General features: G+C 49.4%; 1 protein-coding gene across 2 annotated transcripts in view; it reads left to right on the plus strand.

Moving 5' to 3' along the window:
• Positions 1 to 681: 681 nt before the first annotated feature.
• Positions 682 to 22,622, plus strand: part of LOC140658462 (gamma-aminobutyric acid receptor subunit beta-4) — a 75,959-nt gene continuing 54,018 nt past the window's right edge. For both annotated transcript variants that reach the window (XM_072876922.1, XM_072876923.1), the window contains exons 1-2: positions 682 to 761; positions 4,786 to 4,874. In XM_072876922.1, coding sequence (XP_072733023.1) covers positions 682 to 761; positions 4,786 to 4,874 — 169 coding nt within the window. The remainder of the gene's footprint in view (positions 762 to 4,785; positions 4,875 to 22,622) is intronic.

Genomic DNA, 22,622 nt, shown 5'->3' on the forward strand with positions numbered 1-22,622 from the left:
GAGATTTCCCTAAAATAAAATAACAGCACAGTGGGGTTGGGTTGCTTCCCCTTCCCCCTCGGAAAATAAAGAGGGAGGGGGGAGCAAGTAGGTAAAATCCAGAATAAAATCATATTGCTAGATAACTCACACCTCCCCCCTCACACACACACACACACACTCTCTCTCTCTTTCTCCTCCTCCTCTTCTCTGAAGGTGGGTAGCAGGAGCCATGCAACATCTGCAGAACCGGATGGCAAAAGAGCAGGAGGAAAAATAATCCAAGTGGAGTGCTCAGGAGACACTGAGTTGTTTTTTTCTTTTTCTTTTTTTGTTTTTTCTTCTTCTCCTTTTTCTGCGTACCTGTGAGATTCAATTTCACATTTTGCTGAGCCCATTTTGGGGCATTTTATTTTTCTTTCTCTTGGGATTTTCTCCATTGCCAGAGGATGTCTCTTGTTGAGAGGATGCTGAAAGGAAGAAGAAGCGAATTCTTTGACTGGCACTGAAGGAGGGGGGGGGATATTTTTCCCCCACATTTTTTAGTTTTGTTCATTTTTCTTTTTCTCTAGGAAATCATTAACTGGGGGGGGGTTGGTTTCTTTTTTCCCTCCCCCCCTTTTTTTGGAGGGGGATTTCAGAAGATCCATCCTTCTTTCCCCTCCCCTCCAAAGATTTTTTTCATCCTTCGTCTTTGTGGAAATGTGGACATTTCAGGCAGACAGATTGAGTGGAATTGTCTCTGCTTTAGCAGCTCTTTGTCTCGCCTGCTGTGCGCAAAGGTAAGGATTGCGATCCCAGGCTGCAGGGACAGGGGGGCTGATACAGGATTTGTTTGTTTTGTTTGGGGTTTTCTCCATCGATCTGGGAAAGGGGAAGGGGTCCTTTCCCCAAATTCCTTCCCCTGCTGCTGCTGTTGTTATTTCCCAGTCCGTGTCATTTTAGGGGGAGGAGGGATGCTCCTACATGAGATGTGGAGCAGGCTCTCTGCAGACGGAGCCCACCTCGCAGCCCACTTGCAGCGCGTCCCCCCTTCCCCCGCATGCAACCTGGGGGAAAAATGGCAAAATGAAGCGTTTTGCTGGGGAACATGGTGTCCTTAGGAGCCGACGGAGTGCATGGCACCGAGCTGTGTGCATACGCACCCCGGCACAGGGCTGCCTTGGCCATGCCTGTGCCTGCACACACAGAGTACACACGCAGCCACACTCACATCCAAGCGTGCTGTGCCTGTACAAAAGCTCTCGCTCTGCGGTGTACGGGAGGCAATGCCTACATCTGTGCCTCCACGCAGATTTATGGCATGGAACATAATCATCTGTGGGTGTGATCTGTTCAGATACATCCCTGCATGTGCGCATTCATCCATGCCCATTCGGGTGCACACACGTGTATCACAACACACCTACAGAGCACAGCATGCTTTACCTGCTCTGCATGTAGCCATGTAAATGTTTGCACTAATACCCTGCATACTCAAGCTGCAGCTATTCCTCGTATATGCCTTGAGCACTCCAAGTGATCCAAGCAAACAGAGGTGCAGGCACCATCCAGCCTGGACAAGGTGTACAGAGCACACCTGTTTGCTCCGACACAGGCGTTTATCCACTGCCTTCACGCACAGGAGTAGCGCTGCCTACTCCTCCTCACCCTCCTTTCTCACACATGCGGGCAGGTGGGTTTGTGCCTCTGTGCTGACAGTGTTCATGAAGTCTGCTGGGGAGGGAGCTGTAGCATTTCCTTGCTCAGCCATGCACACTGAGCAGTGCGTTCCCGATGCACACATGCAGGTCCCTGCACAGCCTTGCAGATCTGTATATACAAAGATTTATGTTCCCATAGTTATAAACATGCACATGCGCAGATTCATGCCCACCTTACCCATATCATCCATGCATGGTTCCACTGTGTATGGACACATACACAGGCATGCTTAGAGGCAGTGTCCAAGCAAGTGTGTAAAGGGCAATGCCCATATCAAAAGCCTTTGCTCAGACATGTCCTTGCATGTGTGTTTATATCTGCTTATGTCCAGGACTGATATTCACCTATACTCTGCATGTATATCTGTGCATGCCTTGGAGACAAAACACTCTCCCATGTGCACATGCCTTCAGCTACTCCCACACATCCCAGCCAGCAACGTGGTGCACATATATGTAGATGTTTGTCTGCAAGTGTACGTGTATATGCAAAACACATGCACACCCACACAAAATCAGGGACACAGTATTCAAAAATTCAGTTCACAGGCTGGATGTACGTGCTCCCTAAGCGCATGCAGACCCACATTTGCCAGGAATAACACTTACATGCAGCTTCTCACCCACAGCTGGGCAAATGCACAACTCTCCTGTTCAGCAGGAGGGACGTGGCTTTGTGGATCAAAAGGAGCACTGAGAGGCAAGAGACCTTGCCCTTAAGCATGCTGCCAGTTTATGCCCTCACTGGGCCAACTTGTAGCTGATGAGGAGGAAAGAGCCCCCTCTTCCCATTCTGCCACTTTCTGCAGGGCCCCTGGCACATTGGTTACTGTCTCTGCCTCAATTTCCTTGCCTATATTAAGGAGGTAACACTGCTTCCTGAGTTTATGTCCTGTATGAAGCTAAACAGAAGTGTCTAAATCCCTTGAGAAATACATTGTTTCTATAATATGAACATGGAAATCTATGAATATGGAAATCAATGTACCTCGGAATGACTATCTAGAGATGAACAAATGCTGGTACACACTATCAATCCACAGTAAGCATATATACATAAGCATGTTGTAAAACCTCACATACCTGCATAGAAATCCACAGGTGCAGGCAGACCTTGCAAGCCTAGACCCAGTGTTGTGAAAATGTCCACCTGTGCACACCTCTCTGGCTTTTTTACAGTGAATAAAGGAATGCAATGAAGAGCTGTACCCCTGTAAGGTGCATGCTCAGGAACACAGCTCAGACACTTCCCCCCGCCTCCCCCCCCAGCACAAGTGCTGAAAGGTTTGTCCATGCACCAAAGCTGGGCCTGGGAAGTGTGCTGTCTCACATTTGCACATCTCTGTTCAGTTGAGAAATCCCTGCACATATACAGCCTGTACATCCAGAGCCTTAACGCATGCCCAGACTCCCCAGTGGTCCCACATGCCTCCACCCACATCTACACAGAGTCTGGGCACCTGGGAACCCAATCTCAGGCACCCACAAATGCCTGTTTATGTGTCCACAGCCCAGTGTCTCGTCATAACCCAATGGAGCAAGATCTGCACCCACAGTCACCTCCACACACACTTGGATGTGGTCACACACGCTTGTGCACGTTTCACAGCTGTACTCTTGAGCTCCAGTGCTTTCATGTGTCTGCATGCCTGCACGTGCACAGGCAGGGAGTGCGTACATCCTCTGTACAGTCAGGAGAACATGCATGTCTGTGTGTGTGCGTGCAGACACACGCACATGTCAGTGCAAACCCTGGTGTCCAGTGAGGCACAGGGCTGGCTGGCAGAGGTAGTGCTATGGTGCAGCTTTCCAGCTTGACTTGGATGGATGTGGGAGGCAGTGTTGACAGGGAGACATGCTGTTGTGGTGGGTGACTGCAAAGAGCAGCAGTTGTCACCGGCAGGGTCTCTATTCTCATGCAAAGCAGGGGATGAGGGTGGCACAGAGGCTGGGTTTTCAGGCAGAAAACCTATATACCCCGCAGCACTGAATAGGTTCAATATTTTTAGCATCCTCTGTTTTCTGGTTTCCCACCTTCAGTTTTGCTTTGGCTCTTGAGCTGTTATTAGAGGGAGCTCCCTTCTTGCTGAAATGGCTGGAGGAGCTGGATCAGTGTTAGGGAGGACGGCTACCCTCCCTGCGTGCAAGTCAGAGGGCTGGGAGGGAAAGGATCACTGCCCTGGCACAGAGAGCAGAAAGATGGACTCTCCTTCCCTGTCTCTGTCTCTTGATTTGTGTTGCTAAGAAGTCACAGTGATGCTGAGTGACAGAAAATGAATTTTTACATGCCAAAGATCAGCCTATGAGGCCATAGGACAAAAGGAATATTGTTTTATCCTTTACTTCAATAATATGAAGAAATACCTGGGTGTGCTGAGAAGCAGAGGTTGCACTGGGATGTGTGACAGTGCAGGGCGCCTGCTGGGGGGGGAGTTGTGTAGTGGGGACCTCAGTGTGTGACAAGTCCGTGCTGTGTGGTGTGAGACTGGGAGCAAGTGCCCAGTGTGGCAGGGGAAGGGGAGCAAGCCCTGCAAGAGGGAGGCTGCAGCCACCCTGTGCACACCTTGGTGGAACAGAAAGGATAATTTCTGCCTGCGTGTGTGGGTGTGCACCCACCTATGGGCAGGGCAGAGCAAGGCGCCCCAAGTGTGCAGGTCAGTGGCCAGGGAGAGGGTGTGCATGGTAAGCAGTGCCTGTGTTGCGGGGGATACCAGCCTGCAGGACTGCTGGGATGCAGGCACGTACCAGGTGGGAGCATGGGGTGATGGAGTTTGGAGTATCCAGGATTCAGAGTGAGCCACAGAAGAGGAGCCAAAATACCTGCTGAGACTCCTGTGCCACCCCCAAGGATGGCTTAGGACCCCTGGCAGCCCCGTGGGGCTCATGTGCAGGCCGGGAGCCAAGACCTGTGCCAGGGACAGAAAATAGGAGTGAGAAAGGAAAGGGACAGGCGGTGCCCATGGCTACAGTGTCCATAGCACACACAGGTGCTTTGGTGCTGTGGGGCATGAGGGATGCTCTGGCGGTGCTGCCCAGCCAGGACACCCTCCCGCGGGGCTGGTGGCATACGGGATGATGAGGACTTTCTTCTTTTGTCTTTCAGCCCATCCACTGGGAATATTTCTGTGGTGAAAGAGATTGTGGACAAACTGCTGAAGGGCTATGATGTCCGCCTCAGGCCTGACTTTGGAGGTATGGTGATGGCTGGTCGCGGGGAGCAGAGCATGGGCACAGTCGCATGTCTGTGCTGGCAGCTCGGCTGCTCACAACATGCACTAACCTTGCAAAATGTTCCCACCTGACTTCTCCCCCCACCACTGTTTGCTAGCCCCATCTCCTTCTTGCCTTCTTCCTCATGTTTCTTTCTTGCCTCCTGGTTTCCCTCCTCCTCTCACCACCTCCTCTCCTCCTGACATGTCCAATTTCTGCAGACAGCTGGGGGTTATCCATGGTGTGATGTCTCTGGGGATGTTTTGCTGGGACAGAGGCACTCTGCTTTTCCTCTAATCCAAATTGTCCTCCTGACAGACAACAGGTCACCCTCCTCCACTTCTGTTCTCGATGACAGATTTTTTAGCTCTTTTCCCTGCAGAGGGTTGGGGTGTCTGTTGTAAGGGGTGTTGGTCGGTCTGCCAGGCTGCCCTCTCAGCAACAATATGGGATAAAATATTCCGTGGGGAACTGGTGGCCTCGCTGCTTATTCAGTAGGAGATGCAAGGATCTGCAATTCCTCTCGTGTCCTGTGAGCAAAAAGGAGAATGGGAAGAGCCTTCTCTTTGTTGTCCTGGTGGAGATGACACATGAAATAATCATTGGGTACTGTCGTACTCCAGGGTACAGTTGAGGTCCATTTGTTAGAGAGGAGCAGGCAGTGGAGAACCACAGGTGACCATACGGGGAGGAGGATTTGGAAGACTTCTGGCTTCAGCCTGCCAAGCTTGGCTGTTTTCAGTCTTTTCTGAGCAATGCTATTTCTTCCTCACGAGGAGATGTGTGGGACTGGGGGATCTTCAGCTTGCAGGAGGACAGGAATCACATCGAGATGTCCTTCTCCAGATGACTGCTGGGAAGCAGATTCATGCTTGTGCTCTCAAGGGGTAGAGATGCCAGGGCAAAGTCCATGGTGATACAAGGGAGGAGTGTTCTCCCAAACGGCCTGATCCAGAGTTCCTTGAAGCTGGGGGTGGGGGAATATCCCCACTGATTTCACCAGGTTTTGAAGTCACTTCAGTGTATTTCAGTTTCCCATGACCCCATGAACAAACCTGAAACCTCTGGTTTCCCTGCACCTCACCCAAACCTGCCCCCATCCACTCACTGCCCCTTACCCTTTGGCAGAAACTGCCTTCCCTCCCCATGCACACCGTCCCCACCACCCTTGCCACCGCACTCTCCCCCAGGGTGGAGCAGGGGCTTTCAGGCAGCAGCACCAAGTGCTGCTGGGCCCTCGCCTCATGGAGGACTGTGGTGCAGGGAAGATGCTCATCCCTCCATAGTGCACAGTGGGCATCTGCGAGGTCACTTCAGTGCAGGGGGGAACACTTCGAGGAGTCTTGCAGCACTCTGGAAGGGAACAGGAGTTCCCCTTCTCCCTTCTCTCCTTTGAACATGGGATTTGATTTAAAGGCTCTGTCTGGGAAACATGAAATTTCCATATTAGCTGACCAGCCCCATTCACAGGAATTGGTGCAGTCACATTTTATGAGGGGGAAAACTGTAGATATGACATAAAACCTGCAAGAAAACCATCCTGTAAACCATTGAGATTATTATGATACAGTAAAACAGTAGGTGATCTGGCTCCACGGAGGCACAGAGCAGAGGGTCGCAGTGGGAAGCTGTGGGGCTGGAGATCCAGCAGCCCAGGTCCATTTTGAGCCTGTGTACTGATGCCAGGTCCCCAGGGCATCCTACCATCCCCCCAGGACACGGACCACCCCTTCCTTCAGCCTGGGCAAGGTGGCACGGGGCTTTGTGCAGGCGGTGCTGCTGACCCTGCCAGGTCTGTGTGGTGCACGGGCTGGGCTTGGCAGGCACTGTGTCCTTCCTGACTGTAAAAACGATGTTTTTGGGTAACCATTGCATTTCATTTGATTTTACTCTGAATTCCCAAAGTACCAACTGCATTTCCCCTTGCTCAAGCAGAGAAATAGAAAGACGACAGTAACCCTCTTTCCTGCGCTCATTTTACTGTTGCCTTTCACCATTTCTTGTCCTTCCTTCTGCTCGTGAGTGCAAAGTCCTGGCTGGCAGCACCAGTGACGCTGCCTTTGGTGCTCAATGTGCAGGGATGCCCTAACTCTCAGCATGTCTGGCTCCCTCCCCCTGAGAGTAAGCTTATCTGGACAAAATTTCCCCTGCAGCATTTACAGATGAGGGAAGGGTGGGCAGAGAGGTGAGTCTGAAAGCTGGAGATCATTAGCATTACAAGCCCAGGGGAAAGGGGTGGAAGTTTTCTTGCACCACTGCTGTCCCCAGAGCTTACCAGTTCTCTGAGATTTTGGGCCAAATCCCTTCCTAGGAGAAATCCAGTGGGATCATGGCAGGATGAGTCTAACCCTTTGTGGCTTCTAGTTCACCCACAGCCCTGCTGTGGAGAGGGTGAAATTCCCCCCAGTAAATTATGTGCAGCTAGAAAAGGCACACTTTAGGCAAAGTCCTGGAAGCTGTCTGTATGCAGACCTGCCATCTCTCAGGAATGCTTGGGACTGGACTGAACCCCAGTCCCAGCACCCTGAGGACTGGCCTGTTCTCCAGGAGACTGCCCCGCAACCCCCCTCGTGCTCCACTTGGACTGTTCTGCCACCCCTCGGCTGCCTTCCAGCTGGGCAAGTTGTGTGTAAGCCATCTCTGCTGGGGGAGGCAATCACTCTTCACCCGCTTGTGGTCTCGCCCTGCGAAGACCAGTCAGGGTGTGCTGCAAATGGCTGAGACAGCATCTCAGAGGGGGGACAGGTCCTGCTTAGAGCCATCTGCCCCAGAGGAACATCCTCGGGGCTGGTCCAGCAGTGACCGAGGGGTCTGGCTGGACAGGCAGCTGCCTGCAGGAGGAGTGGACAGGCCTGGAGCAAAGCAGCTACTGCTCATTTTGCTGTGAGCCGGGCTGAGCTGCTCCAGAGAGCACCTCTACAAGCCAGAGCCCTCAGCCCTCTGCAGCTCAAAGATGAGGGCACTGGGGGGCTGGAAGATCAGAGCAGCTGGTGCTGGGCACCCCAGAGGCGCAGGCAGAGAAAGACCCTTCCCAGACAGATTCCCATGTGAGAAATGCAACCCACAAAAGTGATAAACCAGGCTGCCCTCCCTTTCTCCCTTCTCTGCTCTTTCCCTGCTCACTTTCCCCATCTCTTCCTCCTACAGGAGTATTGTTTCCTTCTTGCCATCCTTCCCCCACATCAGTGCCTGGTAGCAATCACCTCTGCACTGTCCCCCACCCGCTCAGCCCTGAAGGCAGGGTACCACCTTTGCATTCTGGGACTCCTCCACACATCCACAGTTGCTGCCCACAGAGTGGGAGGGAGCTGGGGACCTTTGGGTGTAGAGGCACTGGAAGAGCATGTTCCTATATACAATTTGTGCTCCTTGCCATGGTGAGGCAGAGATTGCACTTCTCAACCTTTCTAAGAGAGCCAGTGCTTCCATGGCACAGCAGCCCCAGGCTGCCCTCCTCATCCCAGCACCCCCACTGTCCCCGGGATGTGGTGCTCCAATGGCTCCAAATGCAACTCACGGCTCCCCAGTCCTCTTTTTTGAGAGAGAAAGAGAACTCCGACTAATGCCAAAAGGAGGACAGGCCTGCTGGGGATTGCAGTTCACTTTTTAATTTTGAGATGCCTCGTTAGCTGTGGGCCAAGCTGAGTGGCTGAGAAATGCCAGCCACTCGCTCTCCTCCCCTCTCCCCCACCCCCTTGGAAACCCATTAGGCCGATGAGCAGGTCGGCTCTCAGGGGTAGTGCTGTGGCAATGAGTGTGACGTGCTCATCTGGGGAACTGGGCTGAATGAAGGGACATGCGGGAGAAAGGGCGAAAGTTGGAGCCATGTGGGATTGATGGAAAAATGTGGGAGCAACTCCTCCAGTAAGCTGTCCTGGCTCAGTGGGGGCAGCCCAAGGGGGTCAGGCACCAGGTGAGGTGGAGTGGAGGGGAGTGGCATTGAAGGGCCAGCAGGTATATCGGTCCTTGGGGCACAGGCGATAAACCCTTCCAGCCTGGGGAGTGCTGGACAGACCCCTCTCACTTCTCAGCCACAGTCCCCCAAGCCCTAGAGTAGCATACCAGGTTGGAGATATGTGGGACAGTGGCAAGGTGGGACATGTAGGGACCACAAAGACTAATTTTCATGGGCTGAGCAAGGAGATGGCCTGGGACTGAAAGGGCAGGGGATCATTGCAAAGCAGGTCTAAAGGGTTTGGCCAGGATTGTGGTGGGGATCTGGAGCAGCCTTGGAGGAGGCATCTGCAGGGCAGGAGGAAGATACAGCCAGGGCTTTTGGTCTGCTGAAGAGGGAGATCTCTGTCCTGGTACTGCAAGATCAGCAATGATGCAGAGCGAGGTCTTTTGGCAGGGTGTGCTGGGGAGCCCGCTCAGCTCTCTGGGAGGAGGGCAGTGTATCTCACAGGGAGATCAAATCGCAGGTGGGTGTCATCCAGCTGGCCCTGGCCTGGGGGATGGACAGTATGGGGGTCAATATTCAGTGGGTATGTTGCAAGCCAGACCACAGTAAGGCAAGCAGGATGCTCACGATTTAGGACTGGACGAGCAGCGGATGCTGCAGATCAGGTCTGGGAAGCATTGCAGGGCCACGGGTCAGGGAGAGAGGGAGCATTCAGAGCAGCACCCTGGTTCTTGTAAGTGCTCTTAGGCACTCACTTTCAAAAGCACTAGTTCTATAGGAGAAAAAAAAAAGGAAAAAAAAAAAAGAAAGCAAACGAAGACTGTATTGCCCCAGGATAGAGAAGGCAATGAAGGAATGGCAGGAGGATCCCACTTGCGCTCAGTGACTCAGCTGCTCTCTGTTGGTGCAACATTTCCAGCCCAAAACTTTGCAAGAGTTTCAAGCAGGTGGCTCCTGCTTCCCAGGAGCAGATGGAAAGGGGACCCTTTATGGTTTCCCAGCATCATTTACAGATCTTGTTAGCCAAAAGCAAGGTGAGGGCATTCTCTGCTCCTTGTCCCCAGCCCACCTAGAGTGCAGGGTTCCTAGTGTTTCTCTTGGGTGGTGTGTACAGTGTCTGAAAATGCCTGGTGAAAAAGGAATGACTGGGAGGCCCTCAGGATTACACAGTAAATCCTATGTTTGCATGCCTATGCATGGAAGCAGCTTTCCCTGCCCCATTTTTAATTCAAACTACCCTAAGGAGAAGGGGGGTCTTGGGGGTCTTGGGGGCACTTAGGGGATCTTGGATTGAAACGAGCCTGTGTCCTGGTCCTTATCTGCTCTGTGGCATGGACTTGGCTTCCCAGCTCTCATCACCCTCACCCAGTCTCACCCCTCTCCTCTGACACCCAAACCCCTCCTTAGCTGCAATATCTTGGCCTCCCTCCGTTCTCCCCCCTGCCCCCAGACCCTCTCTGCTCCATCATACCTGCACCCTCTTGGGGACCCAGCCTGCCTCCACATCCTGCTTGTTCCCTAGTGTTTCTTCTTCAAAGGCTACTCCAAATTCAGTGGACCTGGGGATGAAATCCTCAGCCCTTCCCTGCGTAACAGCATCACTTGAAACCCAGAATTGTAAAAATAAATGATTGCTGATGCATAAAGTGTTGCAGTGAAGCATCGTCAGTAGTTCAGGGCTCTGAAACTGGCAGGGCTGGCAGGCTGAGTGGCTGCGTTGGCTGGCATGAATGCGGCAGGAGGTGGAGGGGGCCCTGAGCCCTGACCCACCAGCCCTGTGTGGCTGGGAAACAGCTGGTCTTAGTGGTCCAGTACTGGAAGAAATGGGAATTTGGTTTCTTACGTAGTCAAGGCTGGTGGTATTGCACATTGTTAAGACTTCCTGAAAATGTCCCTGTTTTCCACTGCGTATAAGGTTCAGCCACAGTGGATGTGTTTTTTCCATGCAGCTAGCTTGCTTTGACTTTTCGAAGGGGAGGGAGGAAATTTTAGGCAAAATGATTCAGACATTTCTGAGAACAAGCCGAGGCACGTACATGCTGGGTTTTTTTCCTCTCCTAAAATGTTGCAGGGTAAAACTGGCAGCACCTCCAGCAGGGCTGGCCCAGGTGCGTCTGTAGCAGGCGGGTGCCCGGGGCCGCCAGCGCACCGGCTGGTACAAGCACTGTGGCCCCACCACCTCCGGTGCCAGTGCAGCATCCCAGACTGGCGGTGCTGCTGCAGGAGGGCCAGGGTGTGGGGCTGGGAAGAGGGCAGCCCAGCAGGGGCCAGGCGTTGGTCCTAGGTTGCCTGTCCCAGGGGCAGTAGGAGCTGCAAACCTGCCTTTCCAGGGCTTAGTCCTCAGCTCTCCAGCTCTCTTCCCCTCCACTTCTGTGGCAAAAATGTTTAAATCTCAGAGCAGCCAGATTAAATTTTCCCTATGCTTCTGAGAAGCCTTGAGCCAACTCTTTTGCATGCTTCGGGGCAGGGAATTGAGACTTAGCAGGAAGGCACTCCTCCTGCCAGGGCCATCTCCTTCACTGTCTGCAGGAGAAATTGCCGAAAGCTGGACACAGGGTTAACCTGAAACACTGCACTTCACAGAGCCTTACTACAGTGGGAAATATCACCCTTCCTTCCTTATACCCTGTCAGGGCAGAGGAGCAGCTCTGGATTTGAAATCAGAGGGGTGAATATGGATCAGACTGGGGAAAGGAGTAAATTGAAGGAGAGGCAGGAGCTGTCTGGAGAAGTCTGCAAACCCCAGTGTCACCTGGGGCCAAAGAAAAGGTGGATATGCCACCATGGCTGCCAGTAGTCCCACTTTCCTTCCTGAGAAAAGGGTGTTAAGAAAAGGATGTTCTTGGTCAGTAAAACTGTCTGCAGCTGTGCAGCCCTCACTTCCTCCCCCATTTACTTGACTTCTGGCTCCAGACCATGGGTCACATCCTCTCTAGGGCTAATCCAGAAGGAAAATGACAACCTCCTGCTGTTGTGTCTTACTTCATTAACTGAAGTGGCAGGAAATGAAAGGATCCAGTCCTTCTTGGGACATATGTGGATGTTAACACATTGCCACATGATAGAATTTCTATTTTTTTCACTTTGCTCTTTTTATAGGAAATACATGCTGTGAAAAGGACTTTGAGGCTGTAAAGTCAGACACTCAGGACTTCAGAAACGCCAGAATTGGGGTTTGTCCCTGGATCTATATTTGGTCCCCTTGTGAGGGTGCATCAGGAGGCAAGGTCCAACAGTCAGTTCCTCCTGAACACCTCTACAGAGCACACAAGAGATGCCATTTACATGTGGAGCTGATCTTCCTTGTTCCCTTCATTCAAGAGGCTGGGAGCGTGACAGTGGGGACTAGCTGAGGTGGTCGTGGCAGGTGATTAGGGCAGGTTGAGGCAGACTGGAGTGAGATGCATGTCTGATGCAAAGCCTGGGACTGAGCAGGCAAAGACCATCTTGGACTCATGCTTTCTTGACTGCTCTGTATTCAGACCTGCTCACAACACAGAATTAGTTGTTTTTATAACTGTTGACAAACACACTAGTACAGCACAAACATGTTCACACCTCCCCTCCAAAAAGCCAAAGGTATCCCCTGCTGTGGGGTGCCCAGCCAAAACACCTGATTTTCCAGAATACTTAGCAGCATTGTAGTCAGCACACTGCATGTCTGAAGCACAGCTCCTATTGATTTCAGCTACAGCTGTGAGTGCTCAGCCCCAGTGTCCCAAGAGAGAGACACTCAGAGTTCATGAAAACCTGTGAGGTTTAGGTGACTGGCGTAAGAAGCTCCATGTAGGAACCCCTGTAACACAGTCCTGGAGAATAGGACTCAGATACACAAACAACTTCTTTCCTTTCCTGGAGGCCTCCCCCTCACTCACTGCATGGCTATCAACTTCTTCAGCAAACCAGGCAGGGACCCCACTGTCAGTGCTATCCTCTCGTATGTAATCCTGCGTCATCCTCAAAGCAAATCCATCCTCTATCAAACAAGGAAAAGGAATGCACAAGGATCCTGTGGACTGTTTAATTAAGAACTGGCTCTGTAACATCCATTCAGCAGTGGGCATCCTTCCACCTAGCTTTCATCCATTTTGTTTTCTCATGCATTTTTTTTGAGTGCAATAATATTTTAGTATATTAGACCAGCCCCTTCCTCCAGTGTGATAGAGCTTGCAATCTTCTTGCTGCATGTTGAACACATTTGTGCATTCATCTGTGGCCCCACAAGATCCTTGTTATCCTTCTTCAGAGACAGGAAGCTGTGACACAGGGCGGTGGAGGGAGTTTTGGGTGGCATGATGAAGACAGCAATGAAGATGAGTTCCTCCAGGTCTCAGCCCAGAGTCAAATTGGACTTGGGTTTCTGAGCAATCTGTGTGCCTGCCCTAGAGGTGTGCTTGGTAGTATGAAGCACTGTTTCCTGGATTTGGTATCCGGTGGAGGACATGAAGTCTTGCTGCCATCCATTAAGCCAGTATACTTTCACAGGAACTGGAGGAGATGTTGATTCTCATGTTTGTGCCAAAGCCCATGTCAGATAATTGCATCCGGTTGCCCTCCTCCTTCCTTTTCACCCTTGGCTGGTGCAGTCTTTCCCTGCAGCTCTGCTTGGCCCCTGACACAGCCGCTTTCCAGTGCTGTTGGAGCTAGTCCACTGTAGTGCACTGTGGCTAGCGAGGGGCTCTGAGATATCTCTCTCAAAGAAAGATGTCATCATCATTTTAACAAAGCATTTATTCCATGAATTTTGCCTCTTTTCTTAGTCATAGATATTTTGTGACTGAATACAATGCATTCAAGTTATTGATTAGTAGAATGATTCCAATACTTCTTAATCAATTAACTGATTAAAAGCAGATTGTTGTTTATAGCCAGTCTGGAGGATGTTTGCCATCTCACCTGGACCCATCTTCCTCCTTCACTAACATCTACATAACACTCACCATTTCTGAGATTATTGCTGCCAGTAAACTTGCCTTCAAGGGACTGCCACTGAAAGCAAAATGTAAAAAAGAGTGTAAAACCCATTAGTACAAATCCTTTTGATTACTCAAAATATATTCCCACAGCCCTAGAGCTGTTCATCAGAGCAGCTTTACATATCTGCATTGTTCATTTCCTAAGACTCTCAATATCCCAGTTAGGCAGAAAAATGTTTTTAACCCACACAGCACAAAATATAAAGGCCAAGGAATATGCTGTAGTTTTACTGCTACATGAAAGACAGACCGTGTGTCCATGTCACTTTTCTCACCTATGTCTGATTCAAATAAAAGAAGTTGGAGGCTACTAAAGTGTCAGGCTGAACTGATGTAAGATGGTTCTTCAGCGGTAGTGACAGCATTTGGTGTGGAAGTCTGTAAGAGCCATTCTTGCTGATAGCCCTTGGTGGGGTTTGTTAAGTGTCTATTTATATCTTGATATTTCATGTGAAATATCATGCACTTGTTAAAACATGACTAGAAACATGGACAAGACAAATGATGTGCTTAATGATGGCATAAAGCCCATTAAAGGAATTCACATCACATATGTGAGAAAGAGAAATGTTGGATGGCGGAGCCCTATAGCACAAACAGATCAGTCAAACAAACAGGTATTCTGGAGATCCAGTGATTGATCCTGTTCCCATTAAATGGAAAGAAACAGACCTCTTCTCAGTCAGCCCTTCCTCCCAGGCTGTAGGAGCGCCACTGTTTGCTTTGAGCAGGGTATGAATTTCAAGCTGGTTTGGGGAACACTGATCATGCAGTTCCTATAGGCTATTATTCTGGTTTTGGCATTTATCCTTGGTTCTGTGTCAGAGCTAAAAACTAATTTTCTTCTCTGATCTTTCCCCCCTCCCTTTCCTGTTTCTCTTGCTCTTTGCAGTCCTGCAGGAATACTGCTGTTAAGTAATTGTACACTTGTAGATGTCTGTGCTTGTGACAGGGGTGAGCCTCAGCCAAACCTCCCATGGCTTGAACTTCCCTCCCCAGACCTGAGGACCTCTTAGTTCAAGTCTGGGATGGCTATACAGTTATAGTTGGAAAAGAGCCTCTGTAAAAATTACATCTTGTTTTTCCATATTTACTCTCCCTCAGTGGTTACCATGTCAAATTTTCTCAGTTTACCAGTCAAAACAAGATATTTCTACCTGCCAGCTCTGCCAGCTCAGCCTGGGCTCTGGAAATCAAGCTGTGCTCTCTCTGCTCTGGACATCATCACCAGCCAAAAAGGATTCTCAAATCAGGGCTGAGCTGGATGTGATCTTGATTATTCACGAATATAATTTGTTCTCAGGTAGTATTACGGGCTTTGTGTGACAGATAGCAGCAAGGCTCCTGTGCTGTACAAACACTGACTAACAAATCTTCCCTACTACCTCTGGGACAATGGGCCACTGATAGGTCCATTTTACATCTAGGGCACACCAAGAGGGGGCAGCTTGTTGGGTATGACACAGAAAACCTGTGGCAGCGCAAGGAATACCACTGGAAAGTTCTGCTTCCTGCTATTGCTCTTTATTTATGAGGTCAGACCTGAGCATCTTCAGTGCTCTGGTCCACTGCTTGGTCACCAAACCGTGACCTTTCCTTTGACTGTGGTAGTGTGTGAAATCCCCAAAGGGAACAGGCAGGTGGGCCCACTTCTTGCTGCAGAGAAATGGAAGGTGTATAGCCATAGGAAAGGCTCTCACATGCAATGAGCATTAATTTTGTTCACAAATAGTTCCCCTTCTGGTGGATGGAACAGGAGGGCATTCCCCACTGCCCTTTTCAGAAAAACTGAAATTTTGAAAATTTGATCATTGGCTGAATATTTCAAAAAATTATATGTGGCAGATAATATATTACCTGTGTATGATCATGTCATATAGTAGAAAAAGTGCGAAGGGTGTCCTGGCTGTTGCACTACTTTCAACCTTCACTTTTCTTGTGCTTCTGTAATGAATCTCACCACGGGCTGTCAGCAAGAGGGGACACCACAGGCTTCCCTGTCCCAGGGCGAGACTCCACTCTCTGAGCCCACAGAGTCATTTCAGCCACTAAAAGCCATGGTAGGCTTTTATCTACTACTCAGACCAACCCCTACCAAGAGCAATGACCCAGAAGTAGCATGCCTTACTTGGTTCCTATGACAGTTTATCATCCCATGCTTGCATTTGGGACCAAGGCTCATCAGTCAGCTGAGAAGGGAGAACACCAAACTGCCCCTTCCTCTGCCACAGGTCGTAATGGCAGCTGTGCCGCAGAACCAGGACAGGTTTTCTGATCAGATCTTTCCAAACACATCTTCTCAGCTACCAGACAGCTTCCTGGTGTTCCTCTTACACATTGGCCACAGCAAGACAATCCACCTACAGGCTTCTTTCTTTAAGGAGCTTTGTGTTAATGAGACCACAGCAGATGGCTCCTTCAGGTTGGGGGAAACTTGTGCCATGGGAAGGCCAGGTTCAGGGGCTGCACTGGGCAGTTCAACAGGGAATGCATAAAGAAGGGGGCTCCACATTGCAGGTGGCAAAGCTCTGGGTGTAACATCAAAGGCTGTCACACCAGGAGAGGAGGCCACCCAGGTTATGGGTGGGAACCTACTAGCGGGACATTGTCACCTGAAGAAGGAAACCTCCTCCAGCTGGGGAGAAGGTCTGCAAGAAAGCCCAGTCTGCTAGCCTCTGGGGAAGGGTCTCAGCCTGGTAGGAATTTTTTGGAAGTGAGGGAGAGGGTAGATTATGAGCTGAATTTTTCTTCTTATCCTCCTTTCATAGCAAAAATAGAATGTTCATCACAAGTTCCCCTACATGTTTTTCTTCCCTATTGCACACTAGCTCCTTGCTAGTATTTGAAGCTAGAGAAAAAAAATTGATGAGTACTCAAGTTAATAATGCGTGATTATTATGTTGATGAATTGCTGGAGATGAATATATATGTAAAAGCTCTGCAAGATTTGCTCATCCATGCATCCTGAGTGAAAGCAATTATTTTGGTGAACAAATGGCAGTTAGTTCTATCTCTTAACAAGAGGTGCTGGGGTAAAAGGTAACCTGGTAACTTTTGTCCTGCTGAATTTCCAGGACAGTTTTGCAAATTGATCATTACTGAAATGATGGAAACCCCAGTGGAGGGGTTGATGTTTCAAAAGTGACCAAATTAGAAATGAGTTCTTCTTCCTAAAAAACTTGCAATTCTCAGTCATCACTGCATTTTGTAAGATTTTTCTCTGCCTTGAGACTGTGGAGAAAAAGCAGAACGACCTGAACAAGGCACATCCAAAAGACTCAGAAACTGGGAGATGAAAACATATAATCCCATGTATAACATTTGGAAAGGGGGAGGCTTGTTTGTGTGTGTGCTTTGCTTCTCATGATTTCTAATTCAGACTCATGATTTTAATGTGAATGTCATGATATTTTCAGGCCTGACTCACTCCTTTTTTTTAATGCTTGCACTGTAAATTGTACTGACTGTCACTAAGTGTAAGCCTTGGGCACCGTGCGACCCCAAAGCTCTGCCTCTGAGCTGAGCCAAAGGGCCACTTGCCCTTCGTAGGGTAAAGAAAGGACCAGGTGCGTGGTATGAGGAGGTGGTGGTGGGAAGCATCTGAAGTCAGCATTAACAAAAGCCCTAATAGCAGGCTCTATCGGGAAGGATAAGGTGGGCACTGGGAAAAGGCTATATCTCCACAAAGGACTTGACAGAGGAAACAAGAAAGGAATGATCTTCTTTCCCTTGGAGACTGCAGCCATTGACTTCATCCTGTGTTGGGGGATGAAGGACCATGTCCAGCACCATAAAAAAATCATCTTATGGAGGTATGGCAAGGGGGCCACAGCAGAGTCCCTCCTGCTCCTGGATGTCCCAGCCCTGATTTCTCTATTTGTGCAAGTTTGGCATGTCCTGACCTGTCCATCTTGTTTCTTTTCTTTTTTCCCCGCATGCTGTGCGTGTCCGACTGGATTCAATCCAGGAGTTAGATGCTGTGGTACCCTTTAAAGACAAGAGTCCGTAAACAGTGATGAGGAGGTGTGACTAACTCATTAAAAATTGAAAACAGGGGGAAAAAAAGGAAAACACCTTCTTGTTGTCACTTTGATAAAAATGACAAGTCCAGTTGTTGTTCTTACAAATACTTCCAAGACGGAGTAATGGATTTGATATGAACGGAGAAGCTTGTGTGAACCCATTTAGATTAATTTGGTTTGGCTCATTTTCAGCTAAGGGGATTAGATGGCTCAGGATTTGGTAATCTGTGAGAGTGTTTTCCCAGACAGGTCACGTAGTCGAGTACCGGCCAGGTCTGCAGTTGTTTGGGGGATGATATTTCCAGTGCACATAAGAGAGAGGCTCCTCCATGTAACAGGCATTTATTGGTAATGTGCCAGAAAAGCCCAGCACTGAAAAGGTGGGTCAGGACCTTTGTACCCTGAGTGGGCAGATGACAAGTGAGACAGGCTGATGGGCAACATGGGAGAAATTTCCACAGCTGCCAGTTAGTATGCAGGAAAAATTGCTAAATGGCCTCACCTGTGTGCCACCCTGGCAGCCCCACCTGAGGTTGGTGGAGGGTCCTGTGGAGGGAGGGAGCCAGATGGTCAGATCCTGTGTCAGTCCCCAGCAAGCACTGGGATGGGATGGGATGAGATGGGATGGGATGTCCCACATATAGCACCAGCCCTGCCATTAGGAGCTATTTGGTTGTGGGTAGGAGGAGGGTGCTGTGGTTTCCTCAGGTAGCTTGCTGTACTCCTACCTGCTGGGCTGCTGCAGGAGGGTCATGGTGCTGTGGCGGTCCTGGTGCTAGGGGTTCAGCCCTAATCCTGCTTAAAAATCTGTGTGTGTTTGTGGACCTTGTAGCACTGGAGCTTGAGCAGGAATCCAGCATTTTGTGTTGTAGAGAGTATTTTCCAGGCTGTGAGGGACCCCTGGGAGTGGGGTGAGTGGCCCCCTGCTCTGAGACTAGCCTGGTGAACTGGATGTGAGGTAGGAGGGGGCAGCTGCCTGTGCTGAGGCTTGTGGCAAGTCTGCTCTGGTGGAAAGCTGTAGGGACATGATTAAATACTTTGCTCCCTTTTGCACATTTACCCATGGGCTTTGAAACCCTCAGTGTCTGTGTGCAATCCTTTCTGAATGTCTGCCCTCTTCTGTGTGCCTTAAAAAGCAGGGTAACAGGTAGTGGGCTAGGAAATGAGGAACAGCAAGGTGCCAAAGGCTTCTGAGTCTGCCTGAGCTGGGGGAGTGGTGGTGCTGGGAGCAGCAGGGTGCTGATGGCTCTGGGAGTGCAGACAAGTGCCCAGACTGGCTGTGATGAGAAGGAGCAAATATGAACTCTGAGGGCCTGAGTAAAATCAAAAGGGCTGGATTTCTCCTGAGTCCCCCACAGCTTCCCAGGTGGGCAGAGCTGTGCTCCACAGCTGTACTGGCAGGGCCCACAGGGGAGATGCACTTGCCTGTCAGGATCCTGACAGAGGTAGGAGGAAAGTCTTCTCAGGTGGAGAAATGTGGGGGTGGCTGATCAGTGTGGGTCTGATGCTTCACATTGCTGCTGGGGAAAAAATGCCTGGCTTGTGTTGTTCTGCTGTCAGTCTACAATATATGCTGGCTTGGGAAGCCCTGTTGCCCACCTGCTACTACTCTTGGTGGAGAGTAAGAGCTGAAGGGATCTGGGATGCTCAGTGTCTCTGCTTTTCCCAGGGTTAGCTCAGTGTAACCACAGGGAAATGTAGTGTTTCATAGAAGTGCCCTACTCTGCAGGGAGGGATGTAAAAGAAAACACAAAGTGTGTGCCCTGCAGACTGCAAAGCCAGGGAGCTGGTCAGTGTGGGTGCCCTGGAGGACACAGGGAGGAATGTCCCTGGAAGGGGAGGGCAGGTGACCAATCCTTGCTCTAGCAGCACAGTGCACCAGGAAGTCAGGGCATTGCCTTCATCTCCTGATGATCAGATCTGTATCTGCCTTCTGCAACCGCCCTGCTCTGACAAAGAAATTGATGGCTGTGGCAGCCCTGCAAAGTAAACTGTCTGTGGGCTGAGCTGGGCGTTGCCTACTTCAAGGGATGGATGGTAGTTGGAATTGGTGTTCTTAGTAAAGTCACTCTTAAAGAGTTGATTGCTTGGGACCCTCTGGTGGTACGCCAGATTGATAATAATCAGGTCTGGTAAGGTGATGCAGTTGTGTATGTCTGTAAATGAGAGCAAATATGCGGTTTGACAAACCTGGGAATTTATTTTCCCCTCACTTTGCTGTAACCTTACCAAGTGTGCATCACCCAGGCAAGAGAGATGCATACGGAAGGCTTTGGAAGACTATCTTCATCACTGAGGGTGAAACACCTTTAAAAATCTGTCTCCTGAATATTGACCTAGCCCTCTCCCAAGAACAGATGGTATTCTGAGTACTCAGTGACTTTTCTTAATGCTGAAAGCCTTGTGTGTGCATACAGGCACTTTGCTGAACTGAGTCCACCAGTAGTACAGATGATGTAAGGGTTGGTGTCTAGTCTCTTTTTCCATTTTTAAGCCTATACATTTGAGACCTTGTTTTTATTCAGCTTGGGTAGCTGTCTACCAACATCTTTTAAAATCAACCTTGATTTAGCTTCCTCTGTAATCCTTCAATACCTCTGGGACAACCTTTACACTGTTTTTGCAGCCAGTTGATTGTTCTCTCTCACTTCCAAATTTCCATGGGATATTTGCAATATCCCACTCTAATACCTACTAATCCATTAAAAATACCCATGAGATAGATTAGGTAATCCACTGTGCCTCACAGATTGTGCTCCTTAGCTCTCTGCTTTCCCTAAAACAGTCACAGAATGAGTGCTACATCTTCATTGGGAAAGCATTGTTCCTCCAAAAGGATTCCTCAGCACTGGTTCACAAGTAGGCACAGCTTACCTGAGAAAATTCTCTTTATTCAGATCTACAGGGACAGCTTCATTTGACAACATGCTGGAAATATGGCTGCCATTATCAAGGTTAACATGTGTTTGCAAAGAGCATCACAGGATAGAAGTACTTGAGTGGCCAGTTCTGCCTGCTCTGCAAGTGCTGTGTCTCTTGGCTCCTTGGTGAAGAATTGGCCTCATTGCTTGCTTGGAGGAAAGGCTGTCTCTTATTGAAGCTCTTCATTTGTTCAGTGTGGATATTCCAAAGGTTTGCTCAAGAGCTATGCTATGGTTGTACTCTCCCTTAGATGTTCCATCAAACCTGTGTGCTGTCCTTGATATCACCGTCTTGGTGAGAGCTTACTCTAACTTTTCATTTCTCTTGGGAAGTCCCTAGTATTCCCCCTTCTTAAATGAATAGTGCAAACTCAGTCATCTGACTGGATGAGGTGAAAATCCAGGCTGCCAGGAGAGCAGAATGATACAGGCTGGAAATCCTCATTAGCCTCCTTGCACAGGGTACTGCTGTGTCTGGTCTGATGTGGATGGATAGGAAGCCTAGCAAGGTTAGGCACAATCTTGTTCTGTGCACAGGCTCAGTGGCTTAAAAAGTGCTGAGCACTCCCTAAAGAAGCATGGCAAAATGCAGGAAACTTGTCAGGCAGAAGAAACTGTTTTCTGCCAGACCTACTTGGAGACTGGCTTCAATCCCCATGAGAATCAGTGGTGGTAGATACCCCTCCTGCCCCTGCAGAACAACAAATCTGTGGGGAAGTAGCAGGCATTGACAGTCCCAGATATTCTGGACACCAGAGCCCTGTCTTTCAGCTCCAAAATACCATGCTTGCTTCATGAGGAAGAGTCCTCAGCAGCAGCAAGTCCCTCATACTCCCTATTCCCCCACAGACAAGAAGACAACATCATATTTGCTGACTTGTCATGAGACCATCTCTCTTTCTGGTAATGTACAACAGTGGCCAAAAGTGTAATGTCATGGTATGCTTTGCTCTTTTAAATCCAACAGACGTCATGGAATCACCTGCTAAGAGTAGGGGAAAAGCTTTGATATCAGCCTCTGAATGTGTTTGCTCCTGGTTGATGTGCTGAGCCTGGCAAGCTTAGTGCACAGCAGTGGCTGCAGGTTGAGGAGAGGTAATGGAAATAAGAGTAAAAAACCAAGTGGAAAAAAGGTTGGAAAGTGTTTAATGGGTATTTAAACCTATATTTTGTTGGAAAAGTTTAAGTAGGTTCTTAAGAGACCCTGCTGAACTCGGCTTTTCTAGATGTCACTGCAAATCAGAGATGCTGGATCAAAGTGGTTCCCAAAACATTTCTGCTTTCATGATACATGGTCAACTTTTCTTGCTCCTGAAGCAGTGTTAAAACTTACTGAGTTTGTGCTTGATGCTGTACGTAAGCTAAAAAAAAAAGGAAAGGAACAGGAAAATTAGTGTTGGGAAACTTTTGTGATTTGGCTTGTTTAGCCTACTGGGATGGCATCTTTTAGACATTCTCCTATTAACTGCTGTAGCAGAGCCTCAGTCTTGATCTGTGAGCACAGCTATTATGCAGATAGCAATTTGTGAACTCTTCTTACAATCCTCCTATATGGTGAAAACCCAGGAGCATTTTCATTCTCCCTGTCCTGGGGGGTAGGTATAGAACTCCTCCACAGTGAATTTGAGTGTCCTGATAGTAGGCTGGCCTCTGAGTTAACTTTTTGGTGGATTTAAAAAAACTATGGCCCAAGACTAATTAGTCCATCACCTGAAAATTATTCAAGGGTATCTGTTTCAGGAGGGATTTCTTAAGAGATTGTATGGTGGCATCCAGGCAGCAGCTCCTCAGTGCTGAATGTGCTGCCTTCTGCACCTCTGATTACCTGGGAGCTCTTGCCTCCTAACTAACCATGTCTGTCAGCCCTTGTATAACCAACTCATTGCTGCACGTAGCAGTGACGTGGGTCA

The sequence above is a fragment of the Ciconia boyciana genome, chromosome 12 (assembly GCF_034638445.1).
Source record: "Ciconia boyciana chromosome 12, ASM3463844v1, whole genome shotgun sequence".
In the NCBI taxonomy this organism is placed as follows: Eukaryota; Metazoa; Chordata; class Aves; order Ciconiiformes; family Ciconiidae; genus Ciconia; species Ciconia boyciana.